The sequence below is a fragment of the Papaver somniferum genome, chromosome 9 (genome assembly GCF_003573695.1).
Source record: "Papaver somniferum cultivar HN1 chromosome 9, ASM357369v1, whole genome shotgun sequence".
Classification (NCBI taxonomy): domain Eukaryota; kingdom Viridiplantae; phylum Streptophyta; class Magnoliopsida; order Ranunculales; family Papaveraceae; genus Papaver; species Papaver somniferum.
The window spans coordinates 96,541,686-96,564,659 of record NC_039366.1 but is presented as its reverse complement, the minus strand read 5'-3'; the positions used below and the strand labels follow the sequence as shown (position 1 = coordinate 96,564,659).

The 22,974-nt window shown below is 36.5% G+C and overlaps 4 protein-coding genes across 8 annotated transcripts; all 4 read right to left on the bottom strand.

The window, feature by feature from the left end:
* Nucleotides 1–1,346: 1,346 nt before the first annotated feature.
* On the bottom strand, nucleotides 1,347–2,924 carry LOC113307750 (GATA transcription factor 2-like). Of its 2 annotated transcripts, none has more exons than XM_026556200.1 (2): nucleotides 2,612–2,924; nucleotides 1,347–2,440 (listed from the first exon to the last, which is right to left on the bottom strand). In XM_026556200.1, exons 1-2 carry the CDS (start codon nucleotides 2,801–2,803, stop codon nucleotides 1,553–1,555), a joined length of 1,080 nt encoding a protein of 359 aa, XP_026411985.1. In that variant the 5' UTR covers nucleotides 2,804–2,924; the 3' UTR covers nucleotides 1,347–1,552. The 2 variants fall into 2 exon arrangements, with proteins under 2 accessions (XP_026411985.1, XP_026411984.1); XM_026556199.1 differs by having other exon boundaries at nucleotides 1,347–2,446; nucleotides 2,612–2,923.
* Nucleotides 2,925–4,489: 1,565 nt separating this feature from the next.
* On the bottom strand, nucleotides 4,490–9,998 carry LOC113314313. Its single transcript, XM_026563106.1, has 7 exons — nucleotides 9,451–9,998; nucleotides 6,536–6,590; nucleotides 6,280–6,354; nucleotides 6,024–6,115; nucleotides 5,547–5,628; nucleotides 5,180–5,263; nucleotides 4,490–4,926 (listed from the first exon to the last, which is right to left on the bottom strand). Exons 1-7 carry the CDS (start codon nucleotides 9,792–9,794, stop codon nucleotides 4,801–4,803), a joined length of 858 nt encoding a protein of 285 aa, XP_026418891.1. The 5' UTR covers nucleotides 9,795–9,998; the 3' UTR covers nucleotides 4,490–4,800.
* Nucleotides 9,999–10,359: 361 nt separating this feature from the next.
* LOC113309830 (septin and tuftelin-interacting protein 1 homolog 1-like) lies at nucleotides 10,360–14,931 on the bottom strand. Its single transcript, XM_026558343.1, has 2 exons — nucleotides 11,685–14,931; nucleotides 10,360–10,815 (listed from the first exon to the last, which is right to left on the bottom strand). The coding sequence occupies exon 1, from the start codon at nucleotides 14,758–14,760 to the stop codon at nucleotides 12,142–12,144; it is 2,619 nt and encodes an 872-aa protein (XP_026414128.1). The 5' UTR covers nucleotides 14,761–14,931; the 3' UTR covers nucleotides 10,360–10,815; nucleotides 11,685–12,141.
* Nucleotides 14,932–15,251: 320 nt separating this feature from the next.
* Nucleotides 15,252–18,846, bottom strand: LOC113309831 (TATA-box-binding protein-like). 4 transcript variants are annotated; one of them, XR_003340768.1, is made up of 10 exons: nucleotides 18,454–18,846; nucleotides 17,611–17,746; nucleotides 17,438–17,525; nucleotides 17,250–17,321; nucleotides 17,076–17,126; nucleotides 16,905–16,949; nucleotides 16,267–16,359; nucleotides 16,040–16,141; nucleotides 15,711–15,938; nucleotides 15,252–15,624 (listed from the first exon to the last, which is right to left on the bottom strand). XR_003340768.1 is itself a non-coding variant. In XM_026558346.1 (10 exons), exons 2-9 carry the CDS (start codon nucleotides 17,685–17,687, stop codon nucleotides 15,864–15,866), a joined length of 603 nt encoding a protein of 200 aa, XP_026414131.1. In that variant the 5' UTR covers nucleotides 17,688–17,746; nucleotides 18,454–18,846; the 3' UTR covers nucleotides 15,252–15,624; nucleotides 15,834–15,863. The 4 variants fall into 4 exon arrangements, 3 of the variants coding, with proteins under 3 accessions (XP_026414131.1, XP_026414132.1, XP_026414130.1); XM_026558346.1 differs by having other exon boundaries at nucleotides 15,834–15,938; XM_026558347.1 differs by having other exon boundaries at nucleotides 15,858–15,938.
* Nucleotides 18,847–22,974: the final 4,128 nt, after the last annotated feature.

The following is a 22,974-nucleotide window of genomic DNA, read 5'->3' as shown; positions in this document are numbered from 1 at the left end:
TAACATGTATACGGGTATACAAGTTAACAAAACCCTAAAATTATTAAAGAAAGTGAGAAATAATTCCAAATTTCCAACCAATTCGAGTAAAAGTGAACGTGCGAAAAATAGATCCTCGAAATCTTAAATGGGGGATATCTGTGTTACTTTCACACCATTCTTGACTTAAAAGGTAAACTGAGTAGTCGAACTTCTTTACTCCTAGTTGTTTTAGTGGGAAAGCCATTCAAGAATTTCGAATATTTCAAAGTGATTCGATGATGACATGGCGAATCTAGAACTTTTTATCTCACTAGGGAGCACTTGTACATCTTCACCCCAAAATTGGTATTAGAAATTCAAAAGGCCATATTCTTAACGTAAACAAACAACCAAAAAAAAATAAAAGATTTTGGTACGACCTGTGAAATGCCAAGAGCACATCTATGGACTTATAAAACCCATTGCCGAGAGCAAGATCCTTTGGAATTTGAAAGATAATATGGGAGCCAATGTCCCCATATGATGAAATGTGAAAGAGCAATTAACAAGTCATCAGTGAGACTTCGTAGTTATTTAAAACTTTGCAGTGCTAATCTCTCACGTTCTGCAATCCAGTTTTTAGCTTAATAATAAACTTCATTTCAAATTAAAGAATGGTGCATAGTATCTTCGGTCATGTAATAATGCTGTCAATCACTAGACAATGCACTCTGGGATGCTGGTATACGATAGTGACATGAAGAGGTTTAAATTCCTATCCGCCATTTATTTTGGACGCCAAATCAAATCGAATTGAAAATTTTAATTCGGTTTGCATTCTTGTAGTCAAGTCCGAATCTACTCTGCAACTGCAAGGTCTTGGATGTTACTAAAACTAGTCGAGAACAGCTTTGCAAACATCGATTTTAGATTTTAACATTCCTTGGATCAGAAGAATAATAATAGCCTTGAAAATTAGAACTAGACAACCACCCAAGAGATAGTAGCTAATACATTCAAAAGGTCGAACCTGCAGCTGGCTGGCTTATATATGTGATGTCCACATCTGTCAACAGTAGTAGTAGTTTTCACTAATTTGGTCCCAAATGTGTAGTTAATTGCCTGAGCTATCTTTTACATCGAAGATAATATCTATAGTGGATGATGAATATTATCCTTATTCTAGGTGGGCAAAATCTGCTGATATTTCTTGTACTGCAACAGTCACGGCGTATCCGCGTGAGCAAAGGCATTGAGCTGAAGCCTGAAAGGCTTATCCAGCAGGACAGTTCTATGAACACTGTGAATCTTTCGTTGCTTATGAGTGGAGTCCTGCATTTTTACATAAAGTGCTTGATACCTTTAAATCGTCAAATCGTGTTGTCTACAAAGCAAATAACAACGTACATAAATGTTGGCAATGGCCAATCCAAGAGGATATGGGACATAATTAGTAGAAAGAAAAAGAAGAAAAAAGGGTAAAAGCAGAATCACTACTACATAGACAAAAACTAAAAGCAATAAGAACTGAAAAACTGCACTACCAATTTTTTTTTTCAATCTCAAAAAATTTCAAAGTTCGACATTATCTTTATTCAGAACGAATAGAAGAAGGAAGAATGGACATTCTCATCTCCAGAACTTTCTTATGGGAATTGGAATGCTTATAGCTCACAAAAGTAGGACTTTTAGCTGGTCTATACTCTGGCAACAGCCTCCCTGACTTAAACCTAACTCCACATGCATTACACAGTGTTTTTGGACCCAATGGTCCTGCTCTCCATTGTGGGGTCCTTTGTGAAAGACAATGTGCACATCTCCTTGGTTGTCCTAGATTTCCCAAGCTGTCCTTCCTTCTACCCTCCTCTTCTTCTTCTTCTTCTTCTTCTTCTTCTTCTTCTTCTTCTTCTTCTTCTTCCATTTTCATCATAATTTCTTCTTGCTCATCATCTTCATCAATAGTGGTTGTGGTTGTAGTGAAAATAGTAGTACTAGTGCTATTATTATTGGTGTTCTCATTTTGGGGTACATTAATGAGTTCACTATCAGCTAACCAATAAGCTTGGTGTACTAGTAGTGGAGTCATGTACTCTGAAGCCATGACCACATGGTGGTGGTTAGGGTTCTGGTTTTGTGGGTCTTTTGCTCCTTGATGATGAGATGACCAACTTCCACTATTAATCTTACTACTATTGCTACTTCTAATGCTACTGTTGCTGAATGGTTTTCTTGGTAATTTGGTGGTTCTTCTTCTTTTGGTTCTGATATTTCCAGTTGGAATACTCAGATAATTTTGTAGAGATGGGGATGTTGGTGCTGTTGAATGATTATCTGCTAATGATACTGGTGAGTAATGTTTTTTGACATTCAATGGCTGGTGGTCATTTGTTGGTAAAGGCTGATTAATGCAATTCCCAGTGTTGGATAAACAATCTTCAACTAAGTTTGATAGCCATTCTATGTTGACATCACCTGCTTCCTGCTCCTACAAATTTTAAGAAGAATATGAGCAAACTGACTCAAAAACAAACAAGTAATGAAGCCAAGAAACTAGAAGAATCCCATTTCTAGGCTTCTAGCTAATAGTATTTACTCATAACCAGTGAAATGGAAGAACAAAAACTGAACAGCAAGAAGTTAGTGGACTGACCATATTTTGAGTGGAGAAAAGGTCATCAACAGAACAACATGAAGAAGATGAGACAACCCCAAGCTTAGAGTAAGTAGTTGAAGATGGAGAAACAACAAACTGTTCTTGTGGGTAGTCTGAAGATGGAAAGCCACCATTCTCAACACCACCACCACCACCTGTAACTACTGACATATTCCTATAGAAATCCATCAGAGAAATACACAGAGACTATAAATGGAAACCCTGTGAAAAGTTAGTGAGGAAGAAAAGAAAAGAAAAGAAAAGAGATGGATAAAGAAAGAGTGAGTGAGTGAGAGAGTAATATTGTAATGTGAAGTGTTTGTTGGGTATTTAAATTTTTGAAATGAGGATTTTCTCTTTTTTCTCTTTTGTCGGCAGGAAAGCAAAACCCATCCCCACACCCCACAATTATATACTCAACAATCAATCTAACACATTTCAAAAAACAAGATAACTCTGTTACTGTATACTATTATTTCTTTTTACTCCACACCCGGTGCCGCAACACAAGCAAATTTTGTCATTCTTGGCGGTAAAATTTTTCGAGTCAAGCTTCAAATTATTAATATACAAACATCTCCCTCTGTACCCTAGTTAGCGATTCGGGATTCGGCAAACGTACGGAACGGCAAACGAGTATTATACGGTTTTGTAAAATCCAGATTCGGTCCAAAATTCGGTCAACGGGACGTGATTCGTCATTAATTCGGAACGGCATACGTACGTGTATAATTCGATTTATAAATGTGAGTTCGGTTCTGAAAATTCGGTATCTATATATAACAAATAATTTGTATTTATAAGGTCATAGATCAATTTTTATGCATATGTGTGAGTTATTTAAGGAAAAAATAAACTCAATATGATGATATTAATAATATATACAACATTAGTTATCCAAAAGGACGTCGTATGGTGGTTTAGATGCTTGGTTAGTGAGTTTGAGATCTCTCTCACCTTCACCTTCAAATCTCTTCAGTCGTTTTTGTTTCATAAAAATTACAACACGTCTAATATTCGGTCGTCTATGTTCGGGAGGCAGTAAAGCCCAAAAAGTGGAGTCTTTGAAAAGTAAAAGCTAAAGAATTTATGGCGAATTAAGCGGACGTATCATTCGGGATACGTAAAATTCGTGAACGATTCGCGAATAATCCGGAAATGCCACATAATACGCGACTTGGGTTCGGAGTTGCAAACGTACGCGAATAAGACGGTAAAATTCGTGATACGAAAAAATTTGCGAATGATTCGCGAATCATTCGCGAACTTACTAACTAGGCTCTGTACCCTGTTTCTTGATTCAATTATTTTAAGAAAATGAGAAATATTCTACATTTCTTTCTCCTACGGGAGGGTCGTTGTAAACGAACCGAGCAGTTGAACAAATAAAGATGGTCAAAGTCATGCCACCAGGTTGACAGTAGTACGACCCATTATTCATCTCTCATCTTTCTGTGGTGTCTAGATTCAGTTTTCAGAGTTTAATTTGGTTTCCATTGTGTTGTTGAAGAAAGACTGGGGTTTAATTCAAAAAGACAAAACTGATTTAAATGAAGGATGATGATGAGTCTTTCTTCTTCAATTGTTTTGATTGCACGAGACAAAGAATATTTCACTATTACAGCACAATCCTATCTGCAAAACATATGTGCTTCACAAGTACAAAAATGAAGGGTGTACATATAACATGGATACATGTGTTTGTGTATGTGTACATAGAAACATCTAAGAAGGCGACATGCCCGTGAGAAATCACATTGCAGGGAGCCACCATAGTTACCAAACCAGCGATAAATTTCAATATCTAGGCAGAGCATGTCGCAGTTGTCAATAAACACAATCAACTTGATGGAAAAAAATGGTAGGCCAAGGAAATAATGAAGGTGGCATTCTTTTTATTTATATTTGCCGAAACTTTACAGTAGTAAGTGTAAATTGGAAGATACAGTGTTGTGTGTTAAGATATACGGTGGATATACAATTATACATGAGTTGTTACATTTTTTAGTACAATAAATGCCACTTCTGATTGGATTTCAGAATATTACCACACAAACTACGATATGGTCTTAATGAGGAATGCAGACCCACGTTGTAGTATGGAGGCAGCAGAACAACATCAATATGTACACAGATTAAGAACATACCAAGTCCAAGGATTACCAACAATGACAAGACGAACAGCGTCATTGCTCCAAAGGCGTATTAGATAGGTACTCGCGCCACTCACTTGGTGTCCCTTTTCTCAAGCTCAGCATTTTTACAGATGCAGTGGTCAAAGGTATGGCAAGTATATCATACTCTTTTGGTGCCTGCAAGACGAAGAGGAAAGATCTTAGTCCTAACCAGCATACAACTCCAACTTCCGCTGGCAGAGTATGATGACCGTGGATAGATTAATCACAAACATCAACCATTTAATGTGTAGCTGGGTTGCTGTCCATGTTTTATTTTCCTATTCTTACGTCCAAAGATTCTGCTGATAGTAAAACTTCATTTAATGGCTAAGCAAACATTTGGGACATATCTAATAATAATGAGATTTAATGGCTAGCTAGAACACACCTTTGGGACCTTCAGAAGCTTCATGTTTGCTTCTTCCACAGTTTTATGACCTTTCTTCGAGTTGCATTTTAAACAAGCTGTAACCTGTAACGAACAACTATCATGCTAACAAAAAGGAATACATCTTTTGACAAACTGATAGTAAAGAGAGGGGCATAAAATACGCAACAGAGTTATGATAACTCGAAAGGAAATAATTGTCTGTCAAATTGCAAGAAAAAAGAAAAAGTGACTTAAATTGATAGACGAACCATGGGTCGACTATCACTCTATCAAATATTTCATGGGTTTATGATTATCTGCAAAATTTCTTTTTGTGTCATAGTTCATGAAAAGAAAAGAATGCTCAACTATATAGTGCTCTTACCAGATTCTCCCATGTCCACTCTCCACCTCGTGAGATTGGAAGAACATGATCAATGGTCAAGCTCTCACGCGAGGAACAGTACCTGTTGACAGAGGAACTCAACATGTTAACTGCAAATCTTCATACTTAAGTAATTTACAGTGTGGTTATGCAGTTTAGTTAATGACAAAACTAAGATATGTACTAGCATGCAAATTCAGTGATGTTACTGATACAGAAACATTAAGAACTACTTTAGCTGTTTCACAGTATTGAGCTTGTCATGATTCTAGATATTAGTAATACTGATCTTTTACGTCACAGTTCAAACACTCAACACGGAATTAAGATTTATATGATTATATCACTTTAACGTAAGCGAAATTCTCCCCATGTACTGTAGCAAAAAATTACTATATCCAACTCATATAATTTCTGAAGGTATTAACTAGTAAACTAGCGAAATTTGGAAAAACCCAGAAACAAAGAGAGACTTACTGACACATGAAAAAATCCCGAAAAAGTATATTTTTCCGGCTGAGGTTTTGTTTGATTCTTCTTCTTTTGACAACTTGCAGTAAGTGGGGAACCTGCAAGCAAGAAATATCATAGCATAAATGTTAAAAAGTAAAAAATCATGAATAAAGAAAATAAATGACTATTGACAAATTAAAGTAAGACATTAAATAACATAAAAATAATTGATGTTTAAAACCCTTTCAAATGCAATAACCAAGTCTTATCAGTTGCATACCCTTAGGACAGCTGGTATGTAAAAGGATCCGCTGGGAGAATCTACGGTCTGATCATAATATTCCAAGACATCGGCCTGGAAGGAAACAAGATTAGAATAAACCTAACACGAAAGAAATCACGGTAATGAAAATTGCATTTGGAAATGGACTTTCTCCGTGAACCCCACAAAGTAAGGGTAAAGTAGAACATTAGTAGTATATTTCGAAGCACCAAAGAAAATCAAAGGGTTTCATTTAGTAGAGCAGCAATCCGACCTTTTCCATGAACTCTAAACAAATAGCACGCTTCCAGCAGACGACATTGACAGGCCTAACCAAATTATAGGAAAAAAAAAAAATCAGGCATGATATGTAAACTTGGTTTTTACATGATGCAAAAACTAGATAACCTGTTTCGAATGAAAAGAAAAAGACATACATTCTAAGTATATCAAGTATCAATAGTAGGCATAAGGTCCAATGAACTCGAACTCAGGAAAGCAAAAAAATTGCGATGCCTTTAGAATGAAACGACCTCCTTAAAGAAGTGCAACATAAAACCTAAGGAGCAAATTTAAATGGAGGAAACCAATTGTGTAGCCTCTGCAATCTTGGTACTTGGTAACCAGTGTGGTAATGCGGGCTCCAAGTTCAAGCTGGCTGTTGAAAACCGCAGTAGGTCAGAAACCACCAAGACCAAAGAAATAGAGGTTCAGTTGAGCTGATTAGCTCAGTTCTTTAGCTGTGAGCCAGTGATAGCTTTGACTTGGTGATAAACCATATCATCCAAAACTGAGGCAGGCCAAGATGGGGCTACTAACACGTGTTTCACGGATCACAAAATTCAAATATTAACCACAGAAGCAACTTACATAAAAGCCAAGCCAAATAAGAAACAGAATATCTGTACATCCACGAACATTCTTTGGTAAGACCTAACGGACATTTAACGGAAAGCATAACAGCATTCACCACACGATATAACTTTTGAACAATGAGCAATTTGTTACTCCAAAGTCAACTTCTTCAAGGTGACAAAGATTAGTACGTGATATTTGAAGTTTGAAAAAAGGAAAAACATGTAAATGGCACATTTTAAGGACTACAAATCTATCACTGGCCACTACCAACGTCAGTCATGGAGGTGATGAGTACGTCATAATGTTGGTGCATTCTCTCTCACATTTTCACCATAAAACTACCAAAAAGGTTGACAAAATTCCTCGAGGTATAGATTAGGTAGGAACACGAGAAACCTTCTGCTATTACCTGCTTGTCATGTATCTGTCCAAGCAAAATAGGTTAGGCACATAACCTAGCTATTTAACTCATCCCAAGCTTGACCCACGGATTCACTTACCAAAATACATTTTAGGGGCTCAGCCCCCTCGTACACCAAGTGACTAAGTGAATGGCTTAATCCACCTCTGTGTGCACCTGGCCTTCAGATCTCATCTCAACCAAATTGCACTTAAACAAACCTTTGACTCACCTCTATTTCATTATAACATGGGCCAGATTTACTCTCCACTCCTTGAGGAAACAAATGAAAAACCAAAGAGACACATCTCTAATTAGGTGGGAGGTTCTACAATTGTATGTCCTCCCAGGTTTGGTGGTCACAGCAAAACAAATTAAACTTTTCACAAGATCGTGACGGGATTAGTCTCTTTAAGATCAGCAATCATCTTCTTCTACTAACAAGGATAGCGATGTTCATAACCTTTCCAGCCATCTAAGTATATGAGAGCCATTCAGTTACACCATTGTATCAGTGCACCGTAACCTCTGGATACCTCAAGTTGATTATGCATATGCGTAGTTTGGAGAGTGCTTGCTCAATAATGAAACCACTGACTAATTTTCCTAGAAGTTTATGGTTGAAAAGGTAAAGTGCGACGAAGGAAGACTCGGATAAAGCAACATGCAAACTCCTAGTTCTCACTTCATCTTCTTAGATGTTGGAACCATGAGATGCAATGTGTGCATCAAAGTCAATCTAGAGAGCTTGATGAAACTATTTCCTGGTAAATTTTCACTGAACCTTTAATGTGCTAAGTCCTCCACAGTTCACATTAACTAAAATTTTGGAAATCTAAAGTGTCAAGTTGGGTTTGGATTTGGCTCTGATAATTTAACTTTCCTTAAAAGCAGTTGGGAAAGGAACCATCGTATAAAGTATATTAAAAACAGATGCCTAGGTTGCATAGGATGAGGGAACATTCTAACAAAACCCACAGAATAAACACCATTCCACATTTCAGATCACGAAATACACATGAAGGTTAGAGCTTTGGAATATGTTTGCGAAACAAAGAAAGCAAGCTTGGCATTATCGCTTAAAAGTTACTCCCTCATTACTTTTTAATAGGCCAGTTTCTTTATTTGAGAAAATTAAGGAAATTAAGAGAACTAATTATTGAAAGTGGTCCTCTAGACACTTGTCAATAAAAGAAGTGAAGTGAAATGGTCCCCATGACACTTGTCAGCCAAAGAAATAAGTGAAATGGTCCACATAACACTTGTCATCAAAAGAAGTTAAAAGAAAAGTGGTCCCGGAAAATTAAAGTAACATTTGACTTTCCCAATTAGGAAACTAGCCTATTTTTTTGAAATATTCATTTATACTGCTAGCCCTTTCTGTTCATTTATTTTGCCACTTAATTGAAATTTCCCAAAAGTTTTCCAAAGTTTAGAGATATTGATCCAAGCTATATAACACATGAAAGCCCCTCAAAATTCTGAATATACAGAAACACATTAAAATCCAGATTTCTGTCTCCCACAAACTATAATGGTAAGTTCAAGGGACTTGGATTCAGTGGATTTTGAGACTCACAAAAAGTCTCTCACAACTACCAGGAATTTGATCTTAAATAGAAGTACCCTAGTGCAAGATTATGAGAAACAGAAGCAGGAAATGCAGGATTATAATTGTCAGCACAGAAAGAAGAGAAGTTGTACTAAACTAAGAACTCCTAAGAGCATCCCAAGGGACTATCTGAATATTATGCATTATAATGCACTATCAGTGTACAGTAGAAATTAGATAAAACCCAATGAAAGAAACAAACAATAATTTTCACAAAAATAAACAATCAAAAAGAACCCACGAACATAATAGCCTGTAAAAAAAAATAAAAAAAATAAAAAAAAAAAAAAAAAAAAAAAAAAAAAAAAAAAACACTAACCTGTAAGAGATATCCAAGACCAATCCTCTAAAACAAGCTAACTCATCATTTTTAAATTCAAATGGATCAAAATCAACATCCCCTCCATCATAACCAATGCTTGATGATCGTCCATCAGCGTTAGAACTACTTGATTTGTTCCTTAAAGAACTGAAAATCCTTGTCTTTGATCTAAACCCATGAAACCTCTTTTTTCCCTTGTGGAAATGATTTTGATGGGTATTAATGAGTCTTAATCCACAACCAACTTTACTACAAAATGGGTCTCTAATTTCAGACCCAATTAATAATCTATCACCATTGAATAGTGGTTTCATACCTCTTTGAGCTGTAAGTTGTGCCATTAATGTGGGTGTTTGGAAGAACTCTTTCTGGGTTGTGAGAGAGAGAAGTTCTATTGATATTTTTAACTTTCTAGCTGATCAGGGAAATCTATGACACATGTCGTTGGCATATATATTAAATGTTGAACTGGGAGTTTTATGCTTTCGGCTGAACTATTTTTGTTGTTTTCTTTTCTGATTGTGGAATGGTCTTTAGCCACACGTTCTTTGCTTCTTCTGATATCCAACAACACCAACGTACAAAGGACATCCTTTTCACTACTTTTCAGTCTTCTTGGTAGTTTACAAGTGAAAGATGTCTGAGAACCGAAGAAATAAGTTGTTTAAGAGAAGTTTAAAACATGTTTTTAGACTATGGACTTTGAAAGTTTAGTTCTTGGACAACGGCCAATGTGTAGTTGATGGTTCATCATGTAAGTTTTTCCTCCACCTAAGTTATGTTCTCATCCCTTGAGACCAATCCCCTTCCTCTGATCTGAACAAGGTTGAGACTTGAGAGAGGTTGCAAGTTCGACGCTGACAGAACTAACAACTTTCATTAACAAATTTATTCTTTTGAAGCAACTGAAAAACATATGGCAAAGGAACTTCACAACTGAAATAGTGAGAAAAACATAATGAACCATTGAGTGTTTACTATTAATATTAAAAAAAAAAAAAAAAATCTTCAGAAACGGCAGAATTACATCCTAGAACAAAATTAGTTTGTTCCTTTTTGTTAATTGTTTTTCCCCTCAGCTTTATTGCTACCTACATGTAGTCGCATACTTAGTGAATTCCACAGTTTACACTCTAAAGTCTCCTCATAATTTATCAGATGCATCAAAAAAGCCAGAACGCCCACACATGTCATCACATATCTGCATTTGCCGGTGATGTGGTCTCCTTTTCACCCTATATTTTACAATTGGAATGAATCTTCCACACAACTGTAGCAAGGCGTAGGCATAGGCATGAGGAAAAGCTTAAACCCCTTCTATTCGAGTACAAAGAGACATGCTTAACAGAATAAGACAGTTACCTGCACACCAACAAAATAAAAAACAAAGATAAGTGGTCAAGGATGGGGTTGACATTTGGCTCTGACGCCATGTTAAAATCCCATGAATCTAACTTTTCTTAATAACCAGTTGGCAAAAGAACAATTGCATAACAGTACTAAGTAAACACAGGTTGCATAGGATGTGGGAATATCGTAACAAAACCCACAGAATAAGCACCATACTATTCCAGATCACAAAATACACATAATGGTTTAAACTTTAGAATATGTTTGCGAAATAAGAAAGCAAGCTTGTTGTCACCTAGGACATCACCAAAAATACATGGTCAAAAACTGAACATCTCTACCAGGAATGTGGTAATGATGGTGGTCATAGTATACTGTAAGCCCCTCAAATTCCACAATATGTCTCAAATTTTAGAGATATTAATCCAGCCCAAAGCCCCTAAAAATTCTAAATATACAGAAAGACAATAAAATTTAGATTTATGTCTCTCAACAAGGGGATCTCAAGGGATTTTGAGACTCACTAAAAGCCTCTAACCACTGCCAGGAACTTGACTAGCCCCTCATTGAAGTACTCTAATGCAAGACTATGAGAAACAGAAGCAAGATTATAATTGTCAGCACAGAAAGAAGAGAAGTTATACTAATCTAAGCACTCCTAAGAGCATCACAAGGGACTATCTGAATATTATGCATTAGAATACACTATCAGTTTACAGTAGAGAAAAATAAGATAGAACCCACTGAAAGAAACAAAAACAAAATTTTGCATAAATTAACAATCAAGAAGAACCCGTGAAAATAGTAAAAGTTGGTCAGAATTTTTGAAGTGTAAAAAGTAACTCCAGCAATCTATACAACAACAAAAAAAAATGACTAACCTGTAAGAAATATCCAAGACCAATCCTCCGAAACAAGCTAAACTCGTCACGTTTAAATTCAAATGGATCAAAATTAACATCATCTCCGTCATAACCAATGCTTGATGAACGCCCTTCAGTATTAGAACTGCTTGATTTGCTCCTTAAAACTAAAAATCCTTGTCTCTGATCTAAACCAGTAAAACCTCTTCTTTTCATGGTGGAAATGATTATGGTAATTATGAATGAGTCTTAACCCACAACCAACTTTACTTCACAATGGGTCTCTAATTTCAGACCCAATTCAATAGTGGTTTGATACCTCTTTTTGGTTCAACTTCAATTTTATTCATAAAGCAACCACTTCAACAAATATGAGATACATTTTCATTCACAAAGACTAATTGGAGGTAGAGGAAGGAGAAAAACCTTGGGTCTCAGCAGCTCTTACGTGTGTTTGGTACAAGGCCCTTTGTTCTCAGCGCCGTTTTGGAGCAAATTTACGATGCATCTCAAGCAGCTGATCAAGGGAGACCAGTGACCAACCCGCTTCTGTCTGTGCAAAGACCTTCTGATTTAAGGAATCCACATACACACTTATGTTACCAAAACCATATATCTGAAGACCATTATGTGACCTGCCAGGCTTTGGTTTAAACAGCAACTCATGCTGTTGTGCATGGGCCTCAATAATTTCTTTCAAACTCATTTCGGGCACCCCACCCATACCGTCCACATGCACTCCACTTCCCATGCTGGCGGCAGCTTGTTGCTGCGCATAAGCTGCTGCCTTTTGTCGAGCCTCAAACTGCCTTTGTTCAGTCACACGTAGGTAACTAATGTTCTCTCTTGCCCCAGGTTGAGCCACCTCCATACCTTCAACAGCCTGGTTCATCATGTCCAGGCCTATGTCTAACTGATAGCGTATCCGATCATTGGCTAGCAATTCTGCAGCTTCTGCCGAGAAAATTCCTTTCCAGCCCAAATACCATTGTGTAACTTCTTCAAAATTTGGATTTGAGCACAACCAGTGATACAGAACCTGTTGCCATTTAGGAAAGAACTCCACCTCCAACATTGTTACCATATGGCGACTCGGAATGGCAGTTGCCCAGGACATAACCCAACGGAACTCATCAAGCTTCTGATTAGCAGGGTTCACTTGAAACGTCTTCAATGCATCTACCAATTTGGGAACTATAAATTGAACGATAAGATGTTCCCAACTATCAGGATCAAAAACTGTCTTCCAAGGAGACAATATAGCATATGCAGACGCATCACTCGGGTGCCAAGCATGGAGCACCTTTCCCAACTTAAAACGAATGGTGTAATACAAACTTTCCAATTTCTGTCCCAACAGTGGCAGCCATGGATGCACCCAGACATGGATGGAGACCGTCTCCCTTTGTGGATCCCATGTCTCCACAGCATAAGACAACTTCGGCATTATCACATTGTCCAAAATGCTCTGAAGAACTGATGGTGGAAGCAGCGACTCCCACGACTCCAAAAGCCGAAGCATTGGCTCAGGATCCCTGGGATTCCATGTATTGGTGCCACATATCCTCACAGCAGGAAAAACAACCTCCATTACCAATTGGGTGTAAGGTGAAACATCGTCTGAGTAATCAAATGGATCATCTCTCTGTAACAAATTTTTCCATGAAGCCATCAGCTGCAACCCATGTGACGCATTTTGGAGTGGATTCCATCCCTGAAAAACTCTTATAAGTAATGGCAGTGCATAAGAACACGCAATGCAAGACAAGTTACATAACTTGTACTCGTCCCTGTAATTTGTCTGCAGCTCCGTAAATATATTTGAAAGCGACTCTATGGTCAGTGTGCCAGCCGCATTCTCCCCCTCTATTCGATCCATCACTGCAATTATTTCCTCCATGTTATCAAGCTGTTTCTTCTGCCGACCAGCATCTTTTTGGAGTGTTTCCTTCTCAGACTGCAAGCTTACAACCTTTTCCCTCTCCATCCTCAGATCCCTATCAATTTTCTCAATATCAAGTTGAGCCAAATCCAAAATCAGCTTGATATTATATTGAAGTTCAGGCATGGGTTTATCACTCTCCCTAGCTTTCTCTTCTGCATTCAAGTCCTCCAAATTCGTCAAAACTTTAACCTGTGGACCTCTCATATCAATAATCTTTTGACCAATTTCAAAACCCCCATCTTCTTTGCTCGCCAATAATTCTTCAGCTGTAGTGTAAGCCTTATTCTTTTTCTTCGTCCGATTCTGTTTAGACCACAGCTTCTCTTTCGACTTAACAGCAACCACTGGAGGCACTGATTTCTTCTCTTCGAACTTCTCTTGTCCGATTGGTTTCGCCGCATTCTTTGCTTCTTTATAATCATTAAAACCCATTCCCATTAGCTTGGGTCTTAATTGTGCTTCAATTGGAGTTAAAATACCTTGTTGATTCTTACCTAATCCACCTCCTTTATAACCCATCTTGGCTAATAACTTCATTCCAACCCCTTTGGTATGTTTCTCAAATTCCCCAATATCATCTCCAACACCACCTGATTCTTTTTTACTCCCAAATTGTATTTTACTCTTATTAACCAATTTCTGTTTCTCTTTCTGTTTCATTCTTCGCTGGACTCCTTCTTCAATCTTTTTCCCAAATGCAGTAGGTAGTAAACCATGATCATCCTCATTCTCACTATCACCACCACCACCATCGCTAACTTTCTCCGATTCAAACCCTAACCCTAATCCCCCTCTACCACCACCACCACTACTAACTCCTAAACCAGGTTTTCCCTCCAAATCATTATCATCTTGTTCTTTGAGCTCTTGATTAGGTATAACCACACCCGTGGAAACAAAATTAACAGGTTTTGTGTAATCTTTAGAAGAAGATAAAATACCTTTCTTGCCGCGCTTACCGGAAGAACCACCACCATCGGAATCACTACTAGCATCATCAGCCCAAATACCATAAGTAACATCTTCTTTTGATTGAAATTTCTTGCTTCTTTCTTTTCGTTTCTTGTAATAGAATTCTCCCCCTATCCATTCCCCACCTTCGTAGTCGTTCTCCATATCTAATCTCTCCATCTTTTGATAATCATCCATTCTTCTCGCGAAATATCAAAAACCCTAACTCTATTTTACTCTCTCCCCAAAGAAGAAGAACAAGTACCAGGATCTAGGTCGAGGAAAGATCCCGTCTGGGTTGTGTGAGAGAGAAGTTGTATTGATATTTTTAACTTTCTAGAAACCCTGATCAGGGCTTTTGGCTGTGTTGTTTTCGTTTCTGATTTTTTTTTATTTTTTTATTATTATTTTATTTTTGAAGGAAAGGAAGCCCGACACTTTTATGAGGTTGCACGCAGACATCTCTAACAACTTCATTAACAAATTTATTTATTTTTTTGAAGCAACTGAACTAACAATGAACATGTAATTAGGAGTACTAATTAGTGTTCTTAAAAATCAAACGCAGCTGAACAGCCAAAAAACACTGACATTTTGGTTCTTGGACAAGTCAATTACAGAGGGACCCTAAGTCGAGAAAAACATATGGCAAAGGAACCTCACAACTGAAATAGTTAAGAAAAACATCATGAACCCAAGAGTGTTTCTTATTAATATATAAAAAAAAAAAAAAAATTAAAAACCGCAGAGTTGAATCCTTAAAAAAATTAGTTTGTTCTTTTTGTTAATTTTTTTCCCCTCATGTAGTTGCACACTTGGTGAATTCCACAGTTTACACTCTAAAGTCTCCTCATAATTTATGAGATGCATCAAAAAAGCCTGAACGCCAGCCAATGTCCTCCCATATTTGCAATTGCCGGTGATGTGGTCTCCTTATCATCCTATATTTACAATTGGAATGAATCTTCCACAAAACTGTAGCAACGGCATAGGCATGAGGAAAAGCTTAAACCCCTTCTATTCGAGTACAAAGAGACAGGCTTAACATGATAAGACAGTTGCCTGCACACCAACAAAATAAAATACAAAGATAAGTGGTGAAGGATGGTGTTTTGATTTCCAGGATAACACAGGTGATGATCACTGACATGCTATACAAGCTCTCCTGCAGCCTAATATAAAAATAGTCTATTATGATCTTTCTTTCTCGTTTCCTTCTATTTATGAAGTATGAACTCCATTCCGTACGGATCACCATTCATATTGAATACCTTTGAAATTTAAGACGAGAGTACCATATGTTACTGCTGACTCTTTCTGAACTCAGTTAGGACAGGATATATATTGTCGAAGGCTGTGTATGTCTCATCTCGAACCTGAAACGAACAAAACCAGGCACCATAAATCATTTAACATCATGAACTCAAAGCATATCATTACACATGAAAAACCAGAGCAACAATTCTATATAACTTACCTTGGCACCTGTGAGAACAATTTTGCCTGATACGAAAATAAGCAGCACAATCTTTGGCTGTTTCATTCGATAGATCAGACCTGGAAAGAGTTCTGGCTCATACTGTACCAACAAGTTGCAGCTAAATTCAAATAAGAAACACCCCTCGAAACCAACAAAAAATTAAGATACCCCAACGAAGGACATGCAATGGTCTCATTCTGACCAGTTGCTGAACAACTACTTACACTTGAAAAGGCACCATGAGAATATGCCAGCCCCTCAAGCCTAATGGGGAATTTCACATCACAAGAGCCGAAGATGTTTTGAATTTTAAAGTCCTAAACCAGAACAGACAGAACAGAGGAATTTGTAAGAGACATTGTCCAATGAGGACGGAGGATAAGGGCCTGTTTGGTACAGTTTTGAAAAACAGTTTTCAAAAATAGTTTTCCACTGTTTTAAAAACATACCCTTTTTTCTTTGTTTTCATTTTCTAAAAATTGTTTGGTAAACTGTTTTTGAAAACAAGGAAAACCAACTAAATCGGATCAAATGTAAAGATTCGTCTAAGAGATAGTGATATTAGCCATGACTCACTTGCAGTCATTCCCCATCTCATTCCCCATCTCTTACTTTGTTCTGAAAAGAAGAAAAGAATAAAGAAAAGAAAAAAAGAGAAAACACAGAAAACAATAATTTGTTGTTTTCATTTTTTTTGTTTTTAAAAACAGAAAACAGATAGAAAACATTTTCTGAAAATGTCCTTACCAAACGCGTTTTCTCCTGTTTTCTGTTTTCTCTGTTTTTAAAAACAGAAAGCTGTTTTTGAAAACTATACCAAACGGGACCTAAATCAGCCAATCGAGCCTTGTAGGACAAATACCTTAAACTTGGCTGAAAACCCAAGCTTTTGTATAATTCGAGCATACTGCAAATTGTCATTTTCAAAGATTTATCAATACATCCAACTATCCAAATACCATTGAAGAAGCTTCTCAGTTAGAAGCTATAACGAATATTAGTTGTAACCCGGAATGTTTCCGGGGATTAATACCTTCCTCGCTGCAAGCTTAGATTGCTGCTCGCTCTTAGCCCCAATGCACACCTGAAAAAAGAAGCGAGGACATCAGTTTAAAGGTCAACTATAGAGTATGTAGATTAACATACATACATAGCAAGGGGGCTAACAAACAATTCCCTTTCGAGTAAAACAGACAGCACTACATACCATCTTCCCAGAAGCAAATATCAACGCAGTTGTTTTGGGCTCCCTTATTCTCATGATTAGGGCAGCAAAACGCTGTAACAAGCATTGTGAAGCTAAATCATTACACATTCATATCCAAAATTAATCATAGACAGCCAACCGTCAGCAAAGATGTTAGTAAAGAGAAACACATCAAACATTGTACATACCTTTGGATTATACTCAGCATTACGAGCTTGTAAAGCGATGGCTTTGAGGTCCAACTTGCAGTCCAGGTTGACAGTAGATACAATATTCCTGGAAATATCAACAGATGGCGTCAACTCTAATTATAATTTAAATGTGCAACAAAATCTCATTCTAAAGTAATAACTATGCTTACTGTAGTGTAGGCACGATTCCAGAAGGATGCTTGGCAAGATCTACTAGTTGGCTTCCTTCTAAGACTTGATCAGCCATCAATTAATTGCTTCTGAGGCAAATAAATCACTTGGAGCTTTATCCGCAAAAATGTAGAACTGACAAAAGCACAATGTTTGTCATTATAAACCAAAAGAGACTATCAATGCACAAAAAGAATGCATGGCAACTGGTCACGATCAATCTAAAGCAAATTTATCAACCTCTAGATGCATTTCAACTGGGTATTGCATAAGACCAACTTTTACAAATACTATTACACAACATCCAGGTTTAACATATCCTATCTATTATTTGCTTATTCATTAGACTCAAATTCGTGGAAGACTGCCACTTCTCAGATATATATATATATATATATATATATATATATATGTGAATCAAACTCTTCTCGACGGTCTATACACGAACAGTTGCATGGTAACTGATCTGCTTACCAAAAAAAAAACGATTCAACATGCAATTTAAATAGTCTACAGCAAACTTATCCGGTCTCTAGATGAATTTCATTGTATAGACTACTGGGTAAATAGAATTAACAGATGACATCTTGGCTAAACAAGACATCAAACAGTAATTCTTAAAAGGGGTAGCCCAAATTTTATTCTTATTCAGATTATATTATTTAGTCACTGGATCCAAATTTATTGACTCGGGGTATATATATGAAATTAAACTCTCATATCTCAACAGCCTCACCCCCTTGCAAAGAAAAAGGAATTAGTCACTGGATCCAAATTTAAACTCTCAGATCTCAACAGCCTCACCCCCTTACAAAGAAAAAGGAATTAGAACGAGCATATACCTCGTTCAGCTTCAAACCCTTTGTCGGTTGCTGCTGTATAAAAATCCGATATTTCTTAGGGTTTTTTCTCTCTTTTATTATCCAAAAACAAATCTAAATCAACTCCTCTTCCAAAGATCTATAAGCTTAGAGGAGAATCACAAATCAATAAGAGTCAAATCGCAAATCTAGGTTCGTTTTGAATGATTTGGATCAACAAAGTTAACACCTTTCAACGGATAGAAATCTGAATTCAAGAAAGGGGGTTAAGAGATTTTAAAATATGATACTTTTATATGTAAGAATGATAAGAATGGAGAGGGAGATCTATTGGAGAAGATGATATTAGGGTTTGGTTTGGTTGGATGTTTCGGATGAATATGAGGTGGAGAGAGAAAAAAAAGTTGGGTCGCTTATCTATCAATCTTATGGTATTTATAGGCATCCACCGGGTAGGGTAATTTTAGCTGGTTACGGTAAAGGTTTACCTGTTAATGCCGGTTTCGTTCATTCCTATATATACCTTGGTTCTGGAAATCGAAACAAATTTGGAATTTGTTCCGGGCTTCCCATATTTTGTTCTTTTTTTAATGACGTTATTAGCCTTGTTACCCAGTTTAACCAATGGATAATTTGAAACATGTTATAAACAATATGAAGAGATTTTGATCGGAACCAAATACGGAGAGACTTCTTTAACTTTTCTCAACTTCCCTTAATATTTGTCCACTTTGATATCGGTACTAATATTATTTTAATCCTTTGTAGATTTATGGATCAAGATCCATGTTACACTTCAAACAGTTTTCATTGACCACAAGGGCAAGACATCCAAACGCCAATATACCGTTGTATATGTATGCAAGCAAGAGATTAGTGCCCCTGTTATGGGTGATGATCGGTAGTGGCGTCCCAAACGAACCTGTGATTCGTTATCTAATGCAGTAAAGTCCTAACTGTTTCCATTTTTTGTTCATATTATGTGGGATTTGTTTGTATGCTCCATTATATATTCAGCAGGGATGATTAATTTTGTGAACCGATTATTCTTGCTTCTCTAATCTTTTATAGTTTTTACTGTTCTAATGAACTATAATTACCAAAAAAGTTGGTGGTTTCTTTCTTCTCTAATTTCTTGACTTCATGGAAAAAAAAAACAAACTCATCCAAAAATGGTTTACGATTTTTCTATTTTTCTAATGAAATCAATCACATGCATGATTGGAAAACCTCGGGCCAGTTAATATTGATATCTTTGTCCACTGGACAATGATCATGTGATTCGTATTTGATTTCTATTCTTTACAGAAACCATTCTTTTACCACACAATGGAATTTCATAGCAAACGACATTCGTTTTTCCAGTCGTGGGTACGGTTTTGGTATATCGTTTTTCCAATCGGTATTAATTTTCTCCAGAAATTCTCTATAACGAGAAGTAAAATTGGAATTCTAAGTATTCTTAGCCAATTTTAGTTTTTGATTTCTATTCCTCTAGAGAAATCTTCATCAACCAAAAAGTTTTTTTTTCTTTTTCTGCATAGAAAAACTATGGTTTATTTATTTTCTCCAAAAGAAACATATAAACCAATTGCAATTGGTATTCTATCGGTACTATGAAGATTGGATATCGTTATTATGGTGTTGATAGTTGCAAATACCAATAAAACGAGGAATTGCTGAATTTTTGTTGGATGTTTTTGCAATTTTAATTTTCTTCGTGGTAATTATTTAAAAAATTTGGGATTGTTCCAATTGTAATTAGAATATAATTGGACACTCAAGATCAATAGGTGTGCACCCGGCTTGTTAGCCTATATAATTAGTCCTTGAGCGACTCTATTGATCTTTCTATAAATTTCTTTTGCTAACATAAGTGTCCATAATTTGATTCTAATTTTATTTTTTTGGAGAATTTTCATATTTTATATACTTTTGTACCAATTAATTTTGGGTTCCGAACGTAACCCATGGTTGATGTTAAATATGTAGGTCTATTAAGACTACATTTTTTTTATGTCGAAATATATAATTTGTAATAAGTATATGTCTCGAATTAATCGGATAATACTTTATGAAACTTGTTTTCGTATATGAGATAAAAGTATTTCCGCCATAATCAGGGGGAGACCATACACAACCGGAGGTTGGTGTTCATTAACTTAAAAGTTATATCAATTTCTCTCTCATCACTCAAACCGATTAAGGTTGTCATTATATGATCGGCGTGAAATTTCTCATTTTGCTTTTATATAAGCTTTGCCTCTTAAGAGGAAATCCAGCCACATCTAGCAGATAAGTAGAGTTCTATAAGAGGCTACAGGTAGTGTTCCAATTGAGTGTGCCAAATTTACGTTCTCAAATATAATGTCTTCTCACTTGAAGATGAGAAGATTATAATTCCCGCGGGCGCTGGTACCAGTAATTGATTGAATTTTTCAATATATGCATGCATTTGAGAATTATGTGGGATCATAGTAAGCTAATATGATTGTCGATTATTCACGGTAGCTACTGAAATAATAAAAGATGGTGGTTGTTAACCCCTCTGCAGAAAAATATCGACATATGTGATTTGTTGGCATACAATCCAAATTTGGTTGGATTAATCTCGACTGATTGACGCAATTTGGATCCAAGACTAACACCTTTAAATTGCCAAGCCTATTAATTACAGGTTGGTGTAGTTATTAATGCGTTACACGAGAGATATTTTCGTTCTAAACGATTTAAGGGTTTTATTTCATTTTATTTTTACTCAAACCCTATGATTGATTCAATAATGTTCTTTTCTCCCTGAACAACGCATTTGGCGTGGTAGTCTAATTTGAATGACTCGTATTGCATTCGGAGAACGTGTTTTAATTTGTAATCCTTAGAGGATTCAAATTATATTCACACAGCCACACCTGACTCGATTGTTTTAGGTTTTAACAATCCTTTCTGTGTTTTTAGAAATTTGGTACGAGCCAAAAATCCGGATTAATTAGTTGATGTTATCAGCTTTATAAGTCTCTTGAGGAGTCCTTAAAAACACAAAAAGCCACACTTTAGCAGGATAAATTTTATTAAATTTTCTTAAATTTGCAGTTAGAATTATGCTAGCATAAAATCGTCTTTGATATAGACTAGAGTTCCGATTTTGATGCTTATTTTTTTTAATACTCATACAGTTTAGTTAGCATCCATAAATCGTCAAAAGTTGTACTCTTTTTCCTTCGTTTCAGGTTTTGTCCCATGTGGTTTTCCTGACAAGGTTTTAACGAGGCAACATCTCGTCGACGATGAATTTTTATTCAAAATGTTGATATTGTGCTCTTTTTCCTTCATCCGTATATTTTTTTCCCATTGGGTTTTTACTGGAAAGGTTTTAGTGAGGCAATTTAATTCAACATGGTGGTCATCCAAGGGGGAGATATATCATTCGGTTATTTGGTGGATTCCCACCATTAATTAGGTCATTTTGTTAGACCCATCAACATAACCATGTCCTATGAATGTGGATGTCATTCTAATCCATATAAGGAATGATCACAAATTTTGTTCACCTATGCATATTGGTACATTGTTGAAGATATTATATCATCCACTTCAGTAAACCATCTCGGGAAGCTAGCAATGCATGATACAAGTTCTCAATGTGTTTAAGAAGAACGTGGACTCTGCAAAAGTATAATCGAAGATAATACATACTTGTGCAACATAAAAGAAGACTCATCAACTAGCAGACGTCTTCATGAAAGCACAATGATCTTCTGCGTTCAAGAAATTCGTTTACTGAAATTGGGATGTCTCAACTCATTGCAATCCAAGAATTTACTGAAGTATTCATCAGGGGGCGAAACATCATACACGGTGCATTTTATTAGACTTATCGCGTTGTACTCTTTTTCCTTCGTCGAGGTTTTGTCCCACCGGGTTTTTCCTTGTCAAGGTTTTAACGAGGCAACATATGCGTGTCCAACACTGTCTGAGTCTTTACATGCTTATGCAATTTCAGGTTTTTCTCTTTTAAGCTTTCCTGGTATGTTTGTTCTGACTTAGTCACAGTGGTCATCAGGAGGAGTGTTATAAACCATTGTTTATTTACTAAGATGTCCTTCGTGTCTAAGTTTAGGGTTTACATATCTTGGACACCAAATCTTCTATCTATATAAATAGAGGCTTAAACATTGTATTCTACACACATATTAATAGAAATCTCTCTCTACTTATTTTCTCTATTTTCGGTCTCCTTCTCTTTCACAATAAAGCAGAAGTTATTCTTAGGGGTTGGGATCCACTGTGCCAAAATATTTGTGTGCCCTCTGTACCGGACAAATTTCTTACAGACTCAAGCTAAAGCAAATTTCTTTCCATATGGGATTGATTTTCCAGGCGGATCAACTGGTAGATATACAAATGGTGCAACCTCGGGAGATTTCATAGGTATGAAGAACTCATCAAGTGCACAGAAATGCCATGCCCTGCTAGTAATGGGATCCAGTGTTTTATCTGTTTAGTAACCTTAAGATCACCATTATTTTTCTTATACATAGATTC

Bases quoted from the DNA above. Each gene is read 5' to 3' on its own strand.
- LOC113314313 (XM_026563106.1), bottom strand. From the start codon at position 9,794: ATGGCACAACTTACAGCTCAAAGAGGTATGAAACCACTATTCAATGGT. The intron at 5,629-6,023 runs GTAAGTCTCTCT...CTCTGTCAACAG, and splicing joins CGGGATTTTTTCATGTGTCA to GTACTGTTCCTCGCGTGAGA. The intron at 4,927-5,179 runs GTGTGTTCTAGC...TTCGTCTTGCAG, and splicing joins AGCTTCTGAAGGTCCCAAAG to GCACCAAAAGAGTATGATAT.
- LOC113309831 (XM_026558345.1), bottom strand. From the start codon at position 17,687: ATGGCTGATCAAGTCTTAGAAGGAAGCCAACTAGTAGATCTTGCCAAG. The intron at 16,360-16,904 runs GTATTTGTCCTA...GTTCTGGTTTAG, and splicing joins GGTTTTCAGCCAAGTTTAAG to GACTTTAAAATTCAAAACAT. The intron at 15,939-16,039 runs GTAAGTTATATA...TGTTCGTTTCAG, and splicing joins TTGTTCTCACAGGTGCCAAG to GTTCGAGATGAGACATACAC.
- LOC113309830 (XM_026558343.1), bottom strand. From the start codon at position 14,760: ATGGATGATTATCAAAAGATGGAGAGATTAGATATGGAGAACGACTAC.
- LOC113307750 (XM_026556199.1), bottom strand. From the start codon at position 2,803: ATGGATTTCTATAGGAATATGTCAGTAGTTACAGGTGGTGGTGGTGGT. The intron at 2,447-2,611 runs GTCAGTCCACTA...TAAAATTTGTAG, and splicing joins TTTTCTCCACTCAAAATATG to GAGCAGGAAGCAGGTGATGT.